Source organism: Pipistrellus kuhlii, unplaced genomic scaffold (assembly GCF_014108245.1).
Source record: "Pipistrellus kuhlii isolate mPipKuh1 unplaced genomic scaffold, mPipKuh1.p scaffold_m20_p_2, whole genome shotgun sequence".
In the NCBI taxonomy this organism is placed as follows: domain Eukaryota; kingdom Metazoa; phylum Chordata; class Mammalia; order Chiroptera; family Vespertilionidae; genus Pipistrellus; species Pipistrellus kuhlii.
In genome coordinates, this window is record NW_023425515.1 from 30,232,178 (window position 1) to 30,249,980 (window position 17,803).

At 36.5% G+C, this 17,803-nt stretch overlaps 1 protein-coding gene across 3 annotated transcripts in view; it reads left to right on the forward strand.

The window, feature by feature from the left end:
- Positions 1 to 17,803, forward strand: part of NAALADL2 (N-acetylated alpha-linked acidic dipeptidase like 2) — a 1,040,385-nt gene that overhangs the window by 731,244 nt on the left and 291,338 nt on the right. For all 3 annotated transcript variants that reach the window (XM_036443754.2, XM_045583692.1, XM_036443753.2), the window contains one exon: positions 2,627 to 2,770. In XM_036443754.2, coding sequence (XP_036299647.1) covers positions 2,627 to 2,770 — 144 coding nt within the window. The remainder of the gene's footprint in view (positions 1 to 2,626; positions 2,771 to 17,803) is intronic.

The following is a 17,803-nucleotide window of genomic DNA, read 5'->3' on the forward strand; positions in this document are numbered from 1 at the left end:
TGTGACTCCAGGTAGAGCCCAGAGCGGCAGACACAAGGCTGCTCATTTGTGGTTGAGAGCAATTTCCTTATGGCCTGAGAATCCCTTTCGTTTATCTCAGCAAGCTATATTGCTACCAGCATCTTCTGTGTGAACCAGGCTCATGGCCATGCAACCTGTACAGTCTCAGGACCCCCACCTAGAGGGACCCACACCTAATTTAATGCTCTATTGCCGTGTTGAAACTCTTCATACTTTTTGAACAAGTAAATGGCTAGGAAGCAGTGAGCCGCACTGTGATCAAAATGCACTGCCATACATCCATATAAAAGGGGTTACTGAATTATGAGAGCAGCAGAGCGCTTATATAACAAAACCCATTCGAAGCTTGAATCTTCATTATTTTTCTTCTTCAAAGCCATGGCTTCTATGGTTGCCACAGGGCTAAGCTAAATATCATTTCTTAGCCTTGTGGTTTTGCAGTTGATAAATTAAGGGAAAACTTCTGTAACATATTTTCTCATTTATAATCTGCCTCCTGGAGCCTAGATACCAGTATGGTTGAGCTCTGTACCCCCTGCAGTCCTTTCAAATTAAATTCTGAGGAAAACTTTAGCAATTATTTTCCCTAATAAAAGTTCTGAAAAATGGAGCTCTCTGTTAGCAAACATTATTGGCTGCCTGATAAAGTCATTCTGGTGTGTGTGTGTGTGTGTGTGTGTGTGTGTGTGTGTGTTTCTGAGTGAAGATAATTTATAAACTGAATAATGTATCTTTTAGTTCTATCCTTACACACAGTTTATTTTATTCTCTTCATTCTCTTTACCCTGAGTAATTGTGTATTTTTTTCCCTTATTTGTGTCATCATGCTGCTTTTCCTTTTTATTTGTGCTTAATTTTTATTTTCTCAAACTTAGATATGAATATAGTAAAATATAGCAAAGCTTAATTCATAAAAATATGTCACCTCCTCCCATACTTCATTGTGGCCTTTCCCATTTCCCAAAGGTAAATAATTGCTTTCAACATTTTTAGTTAATTATCATTTTTATATATATTTGCCTCTCTGTTGAAAGAGCATTGTAACATGGTTCAATTTTATCTATTATCTTGACTTACCAAGATGGAAGACAAATATTTTAATTTTCTTTCACAAGCACCCTCACTCTTGACTTTTTTCATCTGTTTTTCCTATAGAATATTGCTTTTGTTTTACAAGGTCATAGTTTATATTATTATGACTATGTCAGTATTATTCACATCGTATGACGATTATATTTCTTTCTTGAAAATCTTTTTATTCCCTTTGCAGCTAATAGTTGCCTCATTTCATAGATTTTTTTTTTATTTTTCTTTGTATTTAGAATCTCTTCACATCTAACTCTGATCTTACTGTATGTGTTCTCCCGTTACAGCAACACAAACCTAGTATTTCCATTATTGTCTTCCTGGAGACCACCCTCCTGAGCCTCTGGACTCCTTCTACTCCTCTCCTCACTAGGTCTGCTGGCTGTGTGCCATTTTAGCAATGTCCTTGGATGAGAGTTCCTTTAAGAGTGGCAGAATTAATTAAGTTGGTTTGAAGTTCTTTGTATGGGTGGAATTTATTGACAGACGGGTTTTAACATAGGATGCTTTGGATGAGTGGTTTTATTGGTAGACTTCAGATTTTAAGTATTTTTATATATTCTCTGTTGACCTAGTCATATTTACTAGAAGTGAATTTTCTGTTGTCCTAACTGGAAGGAAGAGTTCTGGGCGTCAAGAGAGTAAAACATCTGCAGAACCTCTGCAATAGTGACGTCATCTCATTGAAGTATTGGACTCTCTGTTCTCTATATCCGGTGTCTCTCTGCTTGGCATCCCACCTCAGTTTTCTGCTGAAGTGAAGGAGGGAGGAACAGGCACTGTTCACATCCACAGTGTGACTGAGGGATCAGGAAGAGAGATTCCCCCCACAATCAGAATTCCCATCAAGTCCTCCTTTGCCCCTACTTCACTCAGTAGCAGGTGTTGTCAATCACTACCCCTTTCTGCATTCTGTGGTACAAACTGAATTGCTTTTCAGCATCTCCCCTCTGCTGGCTTAGGTTTTGGTCTCCTTGGTCTTTTATCAACTATTCATCTGCTTTACAGATTGTAGAATCTTATTGTTATTGTCTTTTTATTCTCTTGGACCATGTGGATTTGTGCTCTTTAAATTCCTTTATTGTCATTTTTCCAAATGGAGTAGTGTGTGTGTGTGTGTGTGTGTGTGTGTGTGTGTGTACAAGCTTCTATCATTTACTAAGATGCATAATAGTATTTAGACTGAATTTATATTATGTACTTTAAATCATTTTTAATTAGTAGAGTGTAACTAAGGAATAAACAAATGAACAAAATCAACTTGCCACTCATAGTTTAAATACTACAGAAAACTTCTTCTTCCAGTGGTTTTCCCCCCTGATTTTTTATTGTTTTTTTTAATCTTTAGACATAGGTCCTCATTTTTGCCCCATTAACCTCTTCCATCCCTTTCCCACCCACCCAAGGCCCTTACCACCCCATTATCCATGGATTATGCACATATACATATAGGGTCATTGGTTGGTCTCTTCCCATTTATCTTAACAAAGGACTCTGTACTTTTCTCTTTTAAATGCAGTTGGAAGCTTTAGACAAAACCGATGGAACCTCACCTCTCTACTAGTGCAGCCCATCTCAGCGGCACTCGTGGCAAAACTGATCTCTTCGTCCAAAGATGGAACCAAAGACAGTGTCTGTCGCCCTCTAGAACTTCCACCTCATGGTAACGTATTTGATGCCTGTCTGTGTGTTGTACAATTTTTTATAAGGATGGTGATCATTTTTAATCTCTTAAATTGACATGATCAGGATTGTGCTAAAAAAAAACATTTATTTTTATAAGGTACAGCCTTTACCTTCTCTGGCTCTTTAAGATATATTTTTGGAAGGCAATTTTGAAAAAGACTTAAAGTTTACCAAACTCAGGGACTGAAAAAAAAGAGGGAACACATTTGGACTGCAATAGAGAAAAGCAGCTTTGCACATAAAGCATTTTGTAAGTTTCATGAAAATCTGCTTAACATAGCTTCCTGGTTTCAGCAGGCTTGTTGCCTGCCAAGATTCAGAGGATAGCAGTCAGCTATCTGGGGTATGAAGTCCTTTAGTAGAAAGCATTAAAGCCTAATTCCTGCAATTGACTAAAAAATCCCTCTGTCTTTACACATCATTGCCCGAGAGATGTTTCTTGTACTGCAGTGCAGTTTGTCAGGCCTTGTTAGACCACATAGGATAAAACTGAAAAAATTAAACTACCTGTAGTGGTGAAAGCACTGCTGCCTTTTCTCTCTGCCTCCAGCTTCAGCATTAGAATTCTAGAGATGATTCTCTTTACATATTGTTAAATTTGTATTTAATCGTTATGAAATTCAACTTATGGGGCTCTGTTTTTGTGTCCAGACCTGGGGGCTTAACTATCCTTATTTTATTTCATCTGTTTATCTCTTGGCAACAGAAGCATTAAAAAGATGTTTCAAAGAAGCATAAAAAAAATCTGAATACATTCAGAATTGCCCTCTGGTAGAGATACAACTTTTCAAAGGCCTATAGATTGAGAGCTTCTTAAACTGATTCTTGATTGAGAAAAGTGGGAAATATAGACAACAATGATAAGCCTATGCCTTCAAAGTGGAATGAAGAAGCCCTTGAGGAATTTTTTTTTTTTTGTGTGTGTGTGTGTGTGTGTGTGTGTATTTTCTGTCTTCTATTCTGAGCCCACAAATTTATTATAGACTCGATTTGTTAAAATAAATAAACAACAATCTACATTAATAAAAGAGAAATATGCAAATTGAGTGTGCATTTGTGATGCAACCAGCCAATCAGGAGTGGGTATGCAAATTAACCCAACAAATATGGCAGGTTAATTTGCATACACAGGTGCTGAGCAGCCAGGGGTGGGACATTTGCGCTGTCATCATGGTGACGATGCAGGCATTCCACACCAACCCAGCAGCTCTGGGCTTCTGGGCAGTGTGGGAAGGTTGAAAGATGGCTCTGGCTGGAGAGAAGGTGGTGCAAGCAGCCAGGGGAAGGAAGGCCCATTCTTGTATGAATCTTCATGCATCGGGCCTCTAGTGTAATAATAGTTTAATTGGAAGGAAAGCACTGGGCTTCATATAAGACTAGATTGAAGCCCAGATTTAATTAATTGGTTAAGTCAACAAATATTCAGACCCCCTATATGTTCCTGCCATGCTCTGTCCTTGGTAACCTGTTATCCCACTTACCAGCACCCTGCACCACCTCTCTTCCAAGAGCCTCTGTGTCTGCACCTACAGAAGGATATCTAAGGTTCTAGTTTCTCAAGTGGTTCTGAGAATTAAATCGTGATGGACATTTAAGTACTTCAGTATACTGTAAAATGTTATGCTAGCAGCTGTCTTTCTCGTCAAATAACCATATCAATGTGCTCCACAATATGGCAAATGTCTGTATAATGATGGCATAGCTAAGCAAAATAGCAATCTCCAGTTTTATCTCTGCAATAATTTAGCCACATATATGAAGCTTAGAAGACAGTGAGATATATACTGAAACCCACTTAGAACTCTAATGTTAAAGAAGCAGCAAGATAGGCCTGCTTTAGAGCTATTAGTATACCTTGTTTGGGTCATTGAGAAGTTTACCAGTTAAAGCCCACTGCTGAAACCACCACACAATGCTTCTTTATTAAGGTAGAGAACAGTTTACTACAGCCAGTTAATAAAGGAAGGAAAACTCATCCTCTTCAGATATTTCTCAGAAGGAAAAGCAAAATCTCCAAAGAGCAAAAATCAAATTCTATATTAGCATATTCTTTATTTAAAACAATCTGTCATTACCTAGGAAACAGCAAGCATATTTACAATTATCTATTTATCCTCTGGACCTGTTAGGCCAAATATTGATTGTCTTGACATTTTATTTCAGCCACAGTAGTACATAATGCCACCTTTTACAGTGCCATTTTAGGTTGTAAGGCAATAATGAAAATTAAATTATAGGAACATTTTATAAATCTCTTTTGAATCAGAATGCAGATTCTCTGTAACTAGAAATATTAAGGGCAACTGGGCTTAAGTAGTCTACCGATTAACTTGACATTTCATTCCTTGACATTTTAAGATCCCAACCAGGCATCTGAGACCCTTTAGTCTTTCAGAGATTTCTGTCTACACTACATAAGCTTTTTTTTTCTTTTTCTTTTCTTTTTTTTTAAGATTTTTAAATTAACTTTTAGAGAGATAAGAAGAGAGAGGGAGAGAAATACTGATGTGAGAGAGAAACACAGATGTGAGAGTTAAACATCCATCGGCTGCCTCCTGCATACCCCTTACTGGGGATCTAGCCAAAACTTGTGCAAGTGACCCAAATGGGAAAATATTTTATTAATAACTTTTGGTGAATATAATAATGACTGTTTCTAAGTTGCATAAAACTTAATGTCATCAGTTGATGATGTGATAAGTTTTACATAAGTAAGTTTGGGTCATTTCTCCTCATAGGGATGTACATGTAATGTATATACACACACACACACACACACACATACATATATGTATAGTTACTAATTTGTATTCAAAATTATATATATTACTGAAAATTACATTTATTAAAATATAATATCTATAGATAATATTGTTTATACTTTTTACATATTTCAAAGGTTTATATTTCTAACTTCTGAAAAGCTACATGAATGTACATATTATCATTTCTTGAGAATAGTTAAGTATGAATTGAACATATCCACTAAAATTTATTGGCAAGTAGTACATTTTAGCTTTTCAGGAAATATCCATTATTTATATTTATATTAAATGTTAGTACAGTTTAATCCAGCATTGTTTTTTGTATGTTTGTTTGTTTGATTTTGGTTACATTTGAGACCAATCAACCTGTCCAGAGTAGCTCCAAAAGAGAATTCCTCAGAAGACATAAAAACAATAAGCTAAAAAAAAAGCTTGTTTTAGAAAAGGGTGGGCTTTAATATATTTGGCCATCAACATGTAATAAAATATCTAGAACATGGTATAAAAATTTAATGTGTTCAGACAGCTTGCATATAGCATGCATTTGGATAAGGTGACCGTTCTTTATATAAACAGTTTCAATGAATGACGCTGTTGTGACAAATATAAGCTGTGTGTTAGGAGCCACTGAACTATGCGATGGTGACACCCCGATTGTATGGCTCTTCAAGCAGTCAGCTGCACAGTGAACCTGGGAGTCTGAGCTGGAAACTGATAAGAGAGTATTCGTGGAACTAAAGATCAGCCTTCATGAGCTGCCAGCCTGACGTCCTTGGACAAAAGCTAAAAAAAGCTTCAGAAATCACTTTGAAGGACTATCCATCAAGGCTCTTAAACAGAGTGAGCATAGGTGGGGAACCTATTGTCCAAAGTCAACAGAAAGTACAGTCAGTTCTCTGTATCCTGGGGAGTGCAGGCTGGGCTTACTGAGGGAGACAGAGAGCTGCCACTCACCCAGAACTTTTCAGACTCCTGGCTTTCTGTCTCGACAGTTTTGGTTTTAGGAAATGATTCAGCTTTGATTCAGTCTAGAGTTTTATTTGTGTGTTTGCTAAAAGACCTAAAGACAACCTGAGGTGTATACTCTGAAGAAAAATTATTTTAACAAGTGTTATCCAATGTTCAATGTTTCTCAGCAATTTTTACAAGTTCTTACATTCTTCTCTCATTATTTCTCAAACACCTGTCACTCCTTTCAAATTATAGTCGCTCCAACTAAACTTTATAGTATATAAATGTGACAAAAATCCCTTAGAGTACAACCCTATTTTATTTTTTGATGATCCCCTTTTATTTTTCCACAATGGGTTAGCATTGTCATTTACTAACATAGAAACTGCCAGATTCCTGAATGACTTTCTGGTTCTATATCCTGCTATTCCCTGCAGGCGTCCAGTTTTTCTCACTATTATTCTATTCAATGTTATCCAGATAGGTCTTGCACGTTTGTGTTTCCACGTAACAAAACCCAAGTGTTCCCTAAATCTCAGTGCAAATGCTATCCTCTCCATAGAAAAGCCCTTCTGTGTTCTAATGGGACAGCCTCTCCCAACTCTGTCTACCATCCAGGGGTCCTCAAACTTTTTAAAGTGGGGGCCAGATCACGGTCCCTCAGAGAGCTGGAGGGCCGGACTGTATGAACTACTAATTCCTACTGTAACACCTCGGCTGCGCTCACTGCCCAAAAAACCTGGCGGGCCAGATCAGACTCCTCTGCGGGCCGCATGTGGCCCGCGGGCCGTAGTTTGAAGACGCCTGCTAGGCACTTACATGCTCCTTGGCATTGTGGTATGTGGTACAAGCAACTTATTGTAGAATGAATTGTTTCTACTTTATTTTTATTTTTATTTCAATTATTTGATATCTTCTTTTTAACCAAGGAGAAAAAAATATGTATTGTGTGCATGTCAGGTGTAGTGTTCTATATGTATTCATTTAGACTAAATTCCTAAATCTAGTCATTCAGATATTCTATATTTTATTATTAGGTTTAAAATATCTTACTGTGAGTATAGACTTTACCGTGTAGTTCTGCCAATTTTTGATATATTTATATTTTAGGCCATTTCTTAGATATTTGTAAATTTGAGTATTGTATATTGTATCTTCATGGTTGGTTGCCATACTCATCAAATGAAATTATATATATATATATATATATATATATATATATAGATAGATAGATAGATAGATATAGATACTAAGGCTTGTCTTAAATTTGATTTGTCTGATTTAACTTAACTACACTTACTTTTTTGATTAGTAACTTTATGCTGTATCTTTTAAACTTTTAACCTGTTTGTATCTCTGCTTTTAAACATGAGTTATGAATAGCAATCAATTTGTATTTAAAATACAATCTGGTCATCTTTTAATGGAGCATCAAGCCCTACATTTAATGCGATTACTGATGCATTTATGCTCATCCTTTTGATCTAAATTTCTTCAGGGGTTTTGTGCCCCTATCCTATCTGGCCCCTTTCTCAGATTTTCCCAAGCTAGATTCCTCTGCTTTATGGTCATTTTGGCTCCTACTACACAAGCCTCCACAGAGGAATTTCCCCTTCACTGTTTACTTCACACCCCCAATTACTCTGCAGGGACAGTCAGGTTGTTCCCTGGGGAGACTGGAAAGCCAGGCTTTCCTGCCTACTGGACTGTCTGGAGTGACCGTGAAACTGACTCGTCCTAGCTAATCCGGCTTAATATCTGATTACATTTGATTCCTCCCTTTGTTAATAACTAACTAGTTGCCTGTGCTAACATTCCCCCTTCAAGAATCTGGGGCCCTTGCATGTTACAAGGAGAGATGAATGGAGAGCTCATTTTCTGTAGCTTCTTCCAGCTTTTATCAGAGGTGTAGTCCTGCCTACCCCTAGGTCAAGAGGTGCTTGATATCTGCCAAAAAGAAGAAGGGAGCCAAAAGAGGAGGCGGCCCTAAACATGGGGAAAAGGGGTTTTGTAAGTTTCAAGTCTGTCTATTACTCTCCTTGGAAGACAGTATGCACACTGTCTAAAGGATGGCACTATTGGATATCCTTGAGGTGACAGATTCGACGAGAATGTTGAGAAAGCATGGTCCAAAATGAAGAGAATTATAGCAACTAAAAGTATAATGAGAAGTAAGAACCAGATGATAGAGAAAGGGACTGACTTTATAGTGTCCAAGATTTAATTGGAGAGGCAGCTTCCCTGGACAAAGGTGTGTCACACCCATCTGAAGCCTTCTTGTTTACCATACTCAATTCAAATTAGGCCAAGGGGGCAGCCTAAGATCCCCTTCCTGCAGCAGGTTGTGTCTGTCTGGATATCATGGGCAGAAAGGGAAAGCATTGCCAAAACCGTTTTGGCTCAGTGGATAGAGCATCCGTCTGTGGAATGAAAGTTCCCAGGTTCGATTCCGGTCAAGGACATGAATGTTGGTTGTGGGCACATCCCCAGTGGGCATTTTGCAGGAGGCAGCTGATCAATGTTTCTCTCTCATTGATGTTTCTAACTCTCTATCCCTCTCCCTTTCTCTCTGTAAAAAATCAATAAAATATATTTAAAAAAAAAGGGGGGGGGGTGCATCTTTCAGTAGCAGCATTTTGGTCCCTTCATCCCGCCTTTTAAATAGCAATTCCAGAAGTGAAGCCCATATACCACTTCACACTTCACCTACTCAGCCATCTTGTGTCACCCAATTGACAAATCAGTTCGACTAAGCTGCTGAGTGTCATTTCAGGAGGCAGCAATAGGCTGCCAAAGTGAAGTTTATATTGTGTAAACAAGTAATCAAGTATTTAAGAAGGTTTATGCATATGAAAACAAAAGGAAAAAAAATAAAAATAGAGGTTAATGATCAGAGCAAATTATAAACCAGTTTTGGAGGCTGTATATTAAATAATTTACTAGGCAATCAAAAAATATGAGTACAGGAAAACCCCATTTATTTTCAGATATTTCTCTTGTACTAGTACAGGACTCAGGAGAGGCTGTTTCCAAATCATGATCAAGCCAATATGGAGGAAGCTTTCCTTTTATATCCTTTGGTTTCTTTGTCCCCCAAATATGGATCATACTTCCACACCTTTCATGAGCTTTGCAAAAAGTCCCCTGTGTTAGGGTGAGGGCTGTGAGGCCACATTTAAAGGCCTGGCCTGGCACCATTGCTGATAACTCCATCTGAGGGTTGTGAATTGTTCATGGCTTATGGCCTCTCTAAAATGGAGTAGTACTTAGGTAAACAGGTCTGGCAGGACCAAGAAATTAAATAAGAGGCAGTGATTAGACTATAGAGTAACAAGAATGTACATTAGGTTACTGCCACAGATTCAGATTGCTAGCCCTCCCTCCACCCCCCCCCCAAAAAAAAAAGTCTAATTTTCTCCATTAATAAGGTGAAAATGCGTTTAGATGTAAGGCTCACAAGTTTATTTTGCTGGAATGGGGGGGGGGGGGGGGAAGCAAGCATTGACAACCTGAAAGATCCTCCTTGTCTAAAGTTTGAATATTTTCTAATAATATCATCAGGTGCTCAAGGACATTCTGTATGGCATGCACAGTTGTAGGAAAAAGTTTTAGTTCTCAGGAATTCCAAGTCAGAGAAGGGATAAAAATGAAACATTAGTTTGGGTGCTTGAAGGAAAGTAGAAGAATTCAGGATCCAGTTCAATTTCTATTGAAAGACAAAAAAAATGAAGACAATTAACTGAACTAGAGTCTAATCTACACAATTGGGCATTTTGATTTAAACACAATTTCTCCCCTTACAATTACCCTTATTTTTATTAAAGAGCTAAATTAAGATCAATTTATGTACTGCATTAAGTCCAGTTTCAATTCAGTCAGATTATTTGAAGAAATAAAACAAGAGTAGCAATCAATTATATTGGTTCTTTTAATTCTGTTTTGCTGGGCTCTCATAAGTAATCTCCAGACTGAATTTTAATTACCCTCTCAGGAAGTGACTGAAGTTTCCCCTTCCTAGGTACTCTAGCTTAATCTCTGGTTCCCTTTGTTCCCATCCTTTGTTCATAACTAACTATGTTAACATTACCACCTCTCTCTACTCATTCCATTTATTGGCATATCTATTTTCATATTCTATTTTCCATACCTGTTATTTAATTTCACTTTTAAAAAATTTCATCTGGTTATTTGTTTATTGCTAAGACTTCCTTCCCATGTTGAGTTTAATTGCAAAGCTTATTTTTAAATGAACGTACTGTGTGTATGATTGTCTTTACTTTGAGTAGTTTATGTGTTCTTTGTGTTAACTTTCTCTCATGTGTGTTGTGGACCTCAGGTAAATTGGCATTTTAGTGGAAGATCATGTTTCCCTGGACATATCAGCTATACCTCCTGAGACTTATAGGGGGACAGAGTGAAGTTAGGATTATATCTTCCTTGATGTGTATAGTGAGAGATAATTCATGTTTTGTCAGATTCTATGCAACTATTCTAAACTACCCTCTGTTTTTGGCAGTTCACTAGGCATTCTTAATTTTCAGGGATTCATTATGGTCTGATAAAGTGACAGTCTTCTTAGGTTTTAATTTTAGCAGCCTTGGGAAGGTGGAAGAGAGAAGGAAATACCCGAGTTCAGGTTTGTTCAAGCCTCTTTACAACAGCATTTCATCCCAGCAGATGGGAGGAGGCTTTTCTAAACCAATTTTGCTTTCATTTATTAATCTTTCCTTTTGGATATTTTCCCCATAAATACACTCATTTTACCAAGTTCGATTACCATGTGTTCTTCTTTGTATGTTGTTGTCATTTATAATATACCATGTTCTTAAATATTATTTTACATTTTAACAGCCAGATATTTTATTATGTTTTCTTAGTAATTTCCATGTTTGGGATACTTAGGTTGTTTTCGGTAATTTATATTATAAACTATACTGCAAAGAGTTTAATTATTCTTATAGGGTAAGTTCCAAAGCACAGGATTGCTACTGTTATTTTTATGAAAAGTAATATTGCTTTATCAGCAGTTTGTTCAAATTAGCAATGCCAGTAGCAGTAGATGTATCATGAGAGTGAAAGTTTATGTAAGAATTTACTGACATTCATTATTAAAATTGAAAATGTGATCATGGTGCTGCTTCTTTTTTTAAAATATATTTTATTGATTTTTTACAGAGAGGAAGGGGGAGAGATAGAGAGCTAGAAAAGTCGATGAGAGAGAAACATTAACCAGCTGCCTCTTGCACACCCCCTACTGGGGATGTGCCCACAATCAATGTACATGCCCTTGACCAGTATCGAACCTGGGACCCTTTAGTCCGCAGACCGATGCTCTACCACTGAGCCAAACCGGCTTCAGCTGCTTCTATTGAAAGAAAAAGGACTCTGCAATTTTGTTTACAATTATGGATTTGGAATAATAGAAAACAAAACTTACTAGAATCAACATAATATATTTAGATATAAATAAAATTTGGATAAAATCTGTGTTTTGCTATGTCATAAGCCATTATGTGGATCTGGGATTTATCCGGTGATGTATAAGAAAGTACTATCAATAAGAAAGATCCATGTAAATACAGCATCCTTCTCAGAATAACATCTTGTCTTCTTTTTCTCAAGACTTCAGAATGTAGAGAGGACAGGGTAATATGAAATCATCCATATAAATGCTTAGGAACTCTGTATAATATAGAAGGGAAAATGTTTTCAAAACCAAATATAAAAGAGATTTTCAAATACCCAGAAGCAAGATTGAACACAGAACAAAGAATCAAAGAAATAAAAGAGCTGACCCTATGGTTGCCTGGTGTTTGGAGGTTATGGATCTTGATTAATTAGAGTGCGGATACAGCAATCACATTGGGACAAAAAGCATGATTATGTTTCTATAAGAAAGTTGTAACTAACATCTATAATAATTAAAGGGTAATATGCTAATTAGAGCAAAAGACCTTCAGAAAGTTCTTCTGGTCAAAGCCATGGTGGTAGGACTGAGGCAGAGGCAGTTAGGGGTGAGCAGGCTGGCAGGGGTGGGCAGTTGAGGGCGATCAGATGGTGGTGGGGTGTTGGGGGCAAGCAGGCCAGCAGGGGTGGGGGAGCAGTTGGGGAAGAGCAGGCCTGCAGGCAGAGCGGTTAGTGGTGATCAGGCAGGCAGGCAGGTGAGCAGTTAGGAGCCAGTGGTCCTAGATTGTGAGAAGGATGGCCAACTGCCAATTGGACATCTCCTGAGGGGGTCCCATATTGGAGAGGGTGCAGACTGGGCTGAGGGACACCACCCTCCATGCACGGATTTCATGTACCAGGCCACTAGTTCCTATATAAAATCAAAACCATGGGGTGAAATTGGGAAGGCTAGAAAGAAATCAACCCAATGTTGGAGAAATGCTTTCTTCTGTCTGAATTCTGGGTGGAGAAAAAAAAATTAATTCTGCATTTAGAAATCAAACTCCCTGACTCACCATTTGTATTACCACTGTAGTATAGAAAATCCCAGCCAAGAAATTCTCATAAAAATTGTCTCTAATCCATATATGTTCCTGGGATGCCTGGCAAAAGTAAGTGTAATGCTGGGAAAATATGTATCAGAGAAACACTAAGCCAAAGAAAGGCTGAGTAATTATATTAATATCAAAGGGTGGGGGAGTACTGTAGAGAAATATTGAAATAGAGAAAATATGAAGAAAAAAGTTTATGCTTTTATAGAAATAAAAAAACCATAGCAATTTTAAATTGTATGCAAGAAACTAGTTGGAAATATGCAAATAAATTTTATAGTATGGCTAAGATAAATTGACAACATTACATGAGACATTTTAACATATATCAATAATTTAACAGGAGAAATATATAAAACAATTAACAAAGTTATAGCCACACATTTTTCAAGCTTGATCTACTGGACATATATATGGAAATATGCAGCCATATTACAAGGAACACACATGAATTATATGGGACCATTTATTTATTTTCTATTTATCAGATGTAATTGCCCATAGAGTCAGAAAATGAATTTCAACTAATACCAAAGTATCAGTAGCATACATGCCTTGTTTTTTATATATAATTAAGTTAGACAACAGTATAAAAACAGTAACATACATTATATTTGAATATTTTAAAAATTACCTTAATACATAGGTAGAAAAAATTTCAATAGAAATTTAAAATTTGGAATCATAAGATAATACCATAGATCAAAATTAATGTACTATTGCTACATAGAATATTTGTAAATGCATATGTATGTGTGTGTGTATATACACTGAGTGGCCATATTATTACGATCTCTGAACGTATATTAATATGGCCACTCAACTCAATGTGTGTGTGTGTGTGTGTGTGTGTATATATATATATATATATAGTGAGATAGAGAGAAAGAGAGAGAGAGAAAGAGAAATGAAAGGTAATGAGCTAATCATTTAACTTAAGAAGTTAAGTAAAAATAAGATAATATATTTAAGTAAAATTTACCAATGCCAATAAGTAAAGCAAAATAGGCATAAAGAAACAATAATAATGATTACATACTAACTCCAAAATGTGTTCTTTGGGAAAATTGATAAATTAATTAATTTACTTTTAGCAAAAGTGATGAAGGAAAAAAGGCATAAATTAGTTAATGTTAGAAATAAAAAAGATGACAAAATGGCATTAAATGGCAGTGATTTTTTAAAGCATAAGAATAGAATGAACAACTAAATGCAAATGAATTTAGAATAAAAATATTAAAATCTGAATATATTATAACAATTTTATTAATAATATTTGCTTACAAATATTAATGAAATTAAATAAAATTATAAAAATATACAGCAATCCTCCCTGCCCCTTTTCACAGAAGGTAATCAGGGTCAAATAGTTTTATGCATGAATCCTAGCACTATTTTGTAAAATGAATGTGTGCTCCTGCTGTATAAACTTTTACAGAATCTATGAAATGGAGCAAAGATTTCTAAACATTTGTGAGATTGCCCTAGACAGTTTGGCTCAGGGGATAGATACTCGGCCTGCAGACCAAAGAGTCCCGGGTTCAATTCAGGTCAAGGGCACTTGCCTTGGTTGCAAGGGCCCTGGTCAAGAATCATGCAGGAGACAACCAATCGATGTGTTCCTCTCACATCAGTGTTTCTCTCTGTCTTTTCCTCTCTCTTCCACTCTTCCTAAAAATCAATTAAAAAAAAAATCCTCAAGTGAGAATTAACAACAAAAATTTGTGAAATTGTATAATACAGATATCAAAATAAGGAAAGAACGAATGAGAGGTGAAATGATCAATCAGTCATCTATATATGACTGATTGATCATTTTATTTATATGCATTTTATTTCACAATATAAAGTGAAAAATCTTACAATTATTTCAAAATGTTATTCAACAATGCTTTATAAGCAAACCTCTTAGCAAAGTAAGAATAGCAATCATCTTTCTAATCTGATAAAAAAAATTTCAGAAAAATATAGAAAACATCTTTTTAAAAATAATAATATCTTGGAAACATTTTTAAAGTGGAAAACACAAAGCAAGGACCAAAGAATGCTGTTCCCATGGCCCCATTCTACACTGCACTGGCAGTCCTAGGCAAGATGATATGAACAGTCAGTCAAAGCTAGGGAAATGTGAAAGGAATAAACAAAATTATCCTTTTTCAAAAAGTAATTGTTTACATTGAAACTAAGAAAATAAAAACCCTATAACCATGTATTAGAATAATAAGAGATTAATAAAAAGTCTCATTGTAAGACAAAGATGCAAAATTAATTGGCATGCTTTTACACAATTGAATACATTATATACATTACTAGAGGCCCAGTGCACAAAATTTGTGCATGGGGGGGGGGGGGGCGGGTGTTCCTCAGCCGGGCCTGAACTCTCTCCAATCTGGTACCTCAAAGGATGTTCTACTGCTGGTTTACAGGAATTGGGCCTAAACTGGCAGTTGGGGATTCCTCTCACAATCCGAAACTGCTGGCTCCAGCCGCTCACATGCCTGCCTGCCTGATTGGCCCTAAACACTCTTCCTGCTGGCCTGCTCACCCCCAATTACCACCACCACCACCCACCCCCCTCGCCAGCCTGCTCACCCCAAGTGCCCCCACCCCCTGCTGTCCTGCTCACCCCCACTTTCCCTCCCCATTGGCCTGCTCACTCCAAACTGCCCCCCTGCTGGCCTGCTCACTCCAAACTGCCCCCCTGCTGTCCTTATTACTTCCAAAGGACCTTCACTGATGGTCTGTTCACCCCCAACTGGCCCCCCTGCTAATCTGCTTACTCCCATAGGCCCCACCCCCCACAAGCCTAATCACCCACAACTGCCATCCCATCCTGGCCTGTTCATCCCCCAATGACCCAAGCTCCCAGCCCATCCTTTTTTTCTTTAGTGACTCCTTGAGTGGAGGCCAGGGCCAGCTAGAAGCAAGTATCTGGGATTTACTTATCTTATATAATTGAAACTTTGTAGCCTTGAGCAGAGCTGGGCTAGGTGGGGTGGGAAGCTTGGCCTCCTCCATCACCAGGGCAACCCAAGCCATCTTGGTTCCTGGGTTACTTTGCATATTCACTCCTAATTGGCTAGTAAGTGTGGCTTGTGGATGTAGCAGAGATATGGTCAATTTGCATGTTTCTCCTTTATAGTGTAGATAACTTATTAACAGAGAAACTAAAAATAAATGTAATAACAGTTATATAAAAACTTTATGAAAAAACAACCAAACTTTATTAAAAGCAATGGAAATAAATTGAGAGATATAACATGTTCATAGCTAGAAGATTCAGTATAATTTTCTCAAATGAGTATATTAATTTAATGCAATCTTAATAAAATCCTGAAATGTCTTTTTCATGATACTTGCCAAACTAATATATAAGTTCATATGAAAATAATGGTCCATAAGAACCCACAAAATTGAGTAATAATAATTACATGAGTATAAAGATGATCATTATAGAAGACCCATAATTTCATTCATTATACAGTTATATTAATTTAAAAATAATGGTACTGGTTAAAATAAAATGTAATACCAAGGCTATAAACAAAGCCATATATGAATTAGATCTCATTATATGACAGCAACTTAATTAATACTTCAATAAAATAAGTGAGAATAGTTGGCTATCCATAGGGCAGAAGTAAAGTTGAGTTTCTACTTCATAACAGATTCTGTCTGGATTCAACACACAAATTTGAAAATTCATTTTTAAAATATTTGAGGAACATTTTCCTAACATCAGAATAAGAAAATTTCCTGCATAACATAAAACAAAACAAACAATACCCCCCCAGTACTCAGTATTGACAGATTTAAACATATTAATATTTTAAAGTATAATAATTAGCAAGAAAATAAAAATCACAGATTGAAAAATATTTATAAAACATGTAATGAACAAGCAATAATATTCCAATTAAAAACTATACAAAATTACTTAAATGATAAACAAGTTAAGGAAAAATGGTTGAAGAATAAACTGGAATTATGAATATACATACAAAATATTGCTGAACCACACTAATAATCAAGACAATGCAATATAAGAAAATGATGAAATTTTTGTACATATCAAAAATGTAAAGATTTAAGTCTGTGGAGCATTTTCTACATAGCTAATAAAGTTGAAGTTACACACACTATATAATAGTTCAGAAATTCTACTCGTAGTTATCTATTTGAGAATGTGTGGCACAAATGTAAAAAATGTAAAAATATTATTTAACATAATGCAGTGCTGAAAATTTGTAAATGACCTCACTAATCCTCAGTAATAGAATTGTGGAATAAACTGGGATAATTCTACAACGAAATACTTCTTAGCAGTTAAAATTAATGCTATAGTTTTCCATTTACTTTTATGAAAAATACTACCGTGTTTCCCTGAAAATAAGACATCCTCCGAAAATAAGACCTAGCGCAACTTTGGGAGAAAAAATTAATATAAGACACTCTTATTTTCGGGGAAACAGGGTAATAGCCCTGCTCAGGAATCCATGCTCCAGTAGTTCCCTGTCCCTCTCCTGTAGCTCCTCCCTCCCCTGTCCCTCCTATAGCTCTCTGCAGCCCGCTTATAGTTCACTGCCCCACCCTCCTGTAGATCTATGATCTGGTGGTTAAGCTGTTCGTCATTAAGCTTCAGGGAATAATGGATAATTAGCATATTCCTCTCTTATTACATAAGACAATGCTTTTGTCCTATGTAATAAGAGAGGAATATGCTAATTATCCATTATTATCCATTTTCTCCCAAATTTTCCATTTTCTCCCAAATTTTTTCTCCCAACTTATTATATT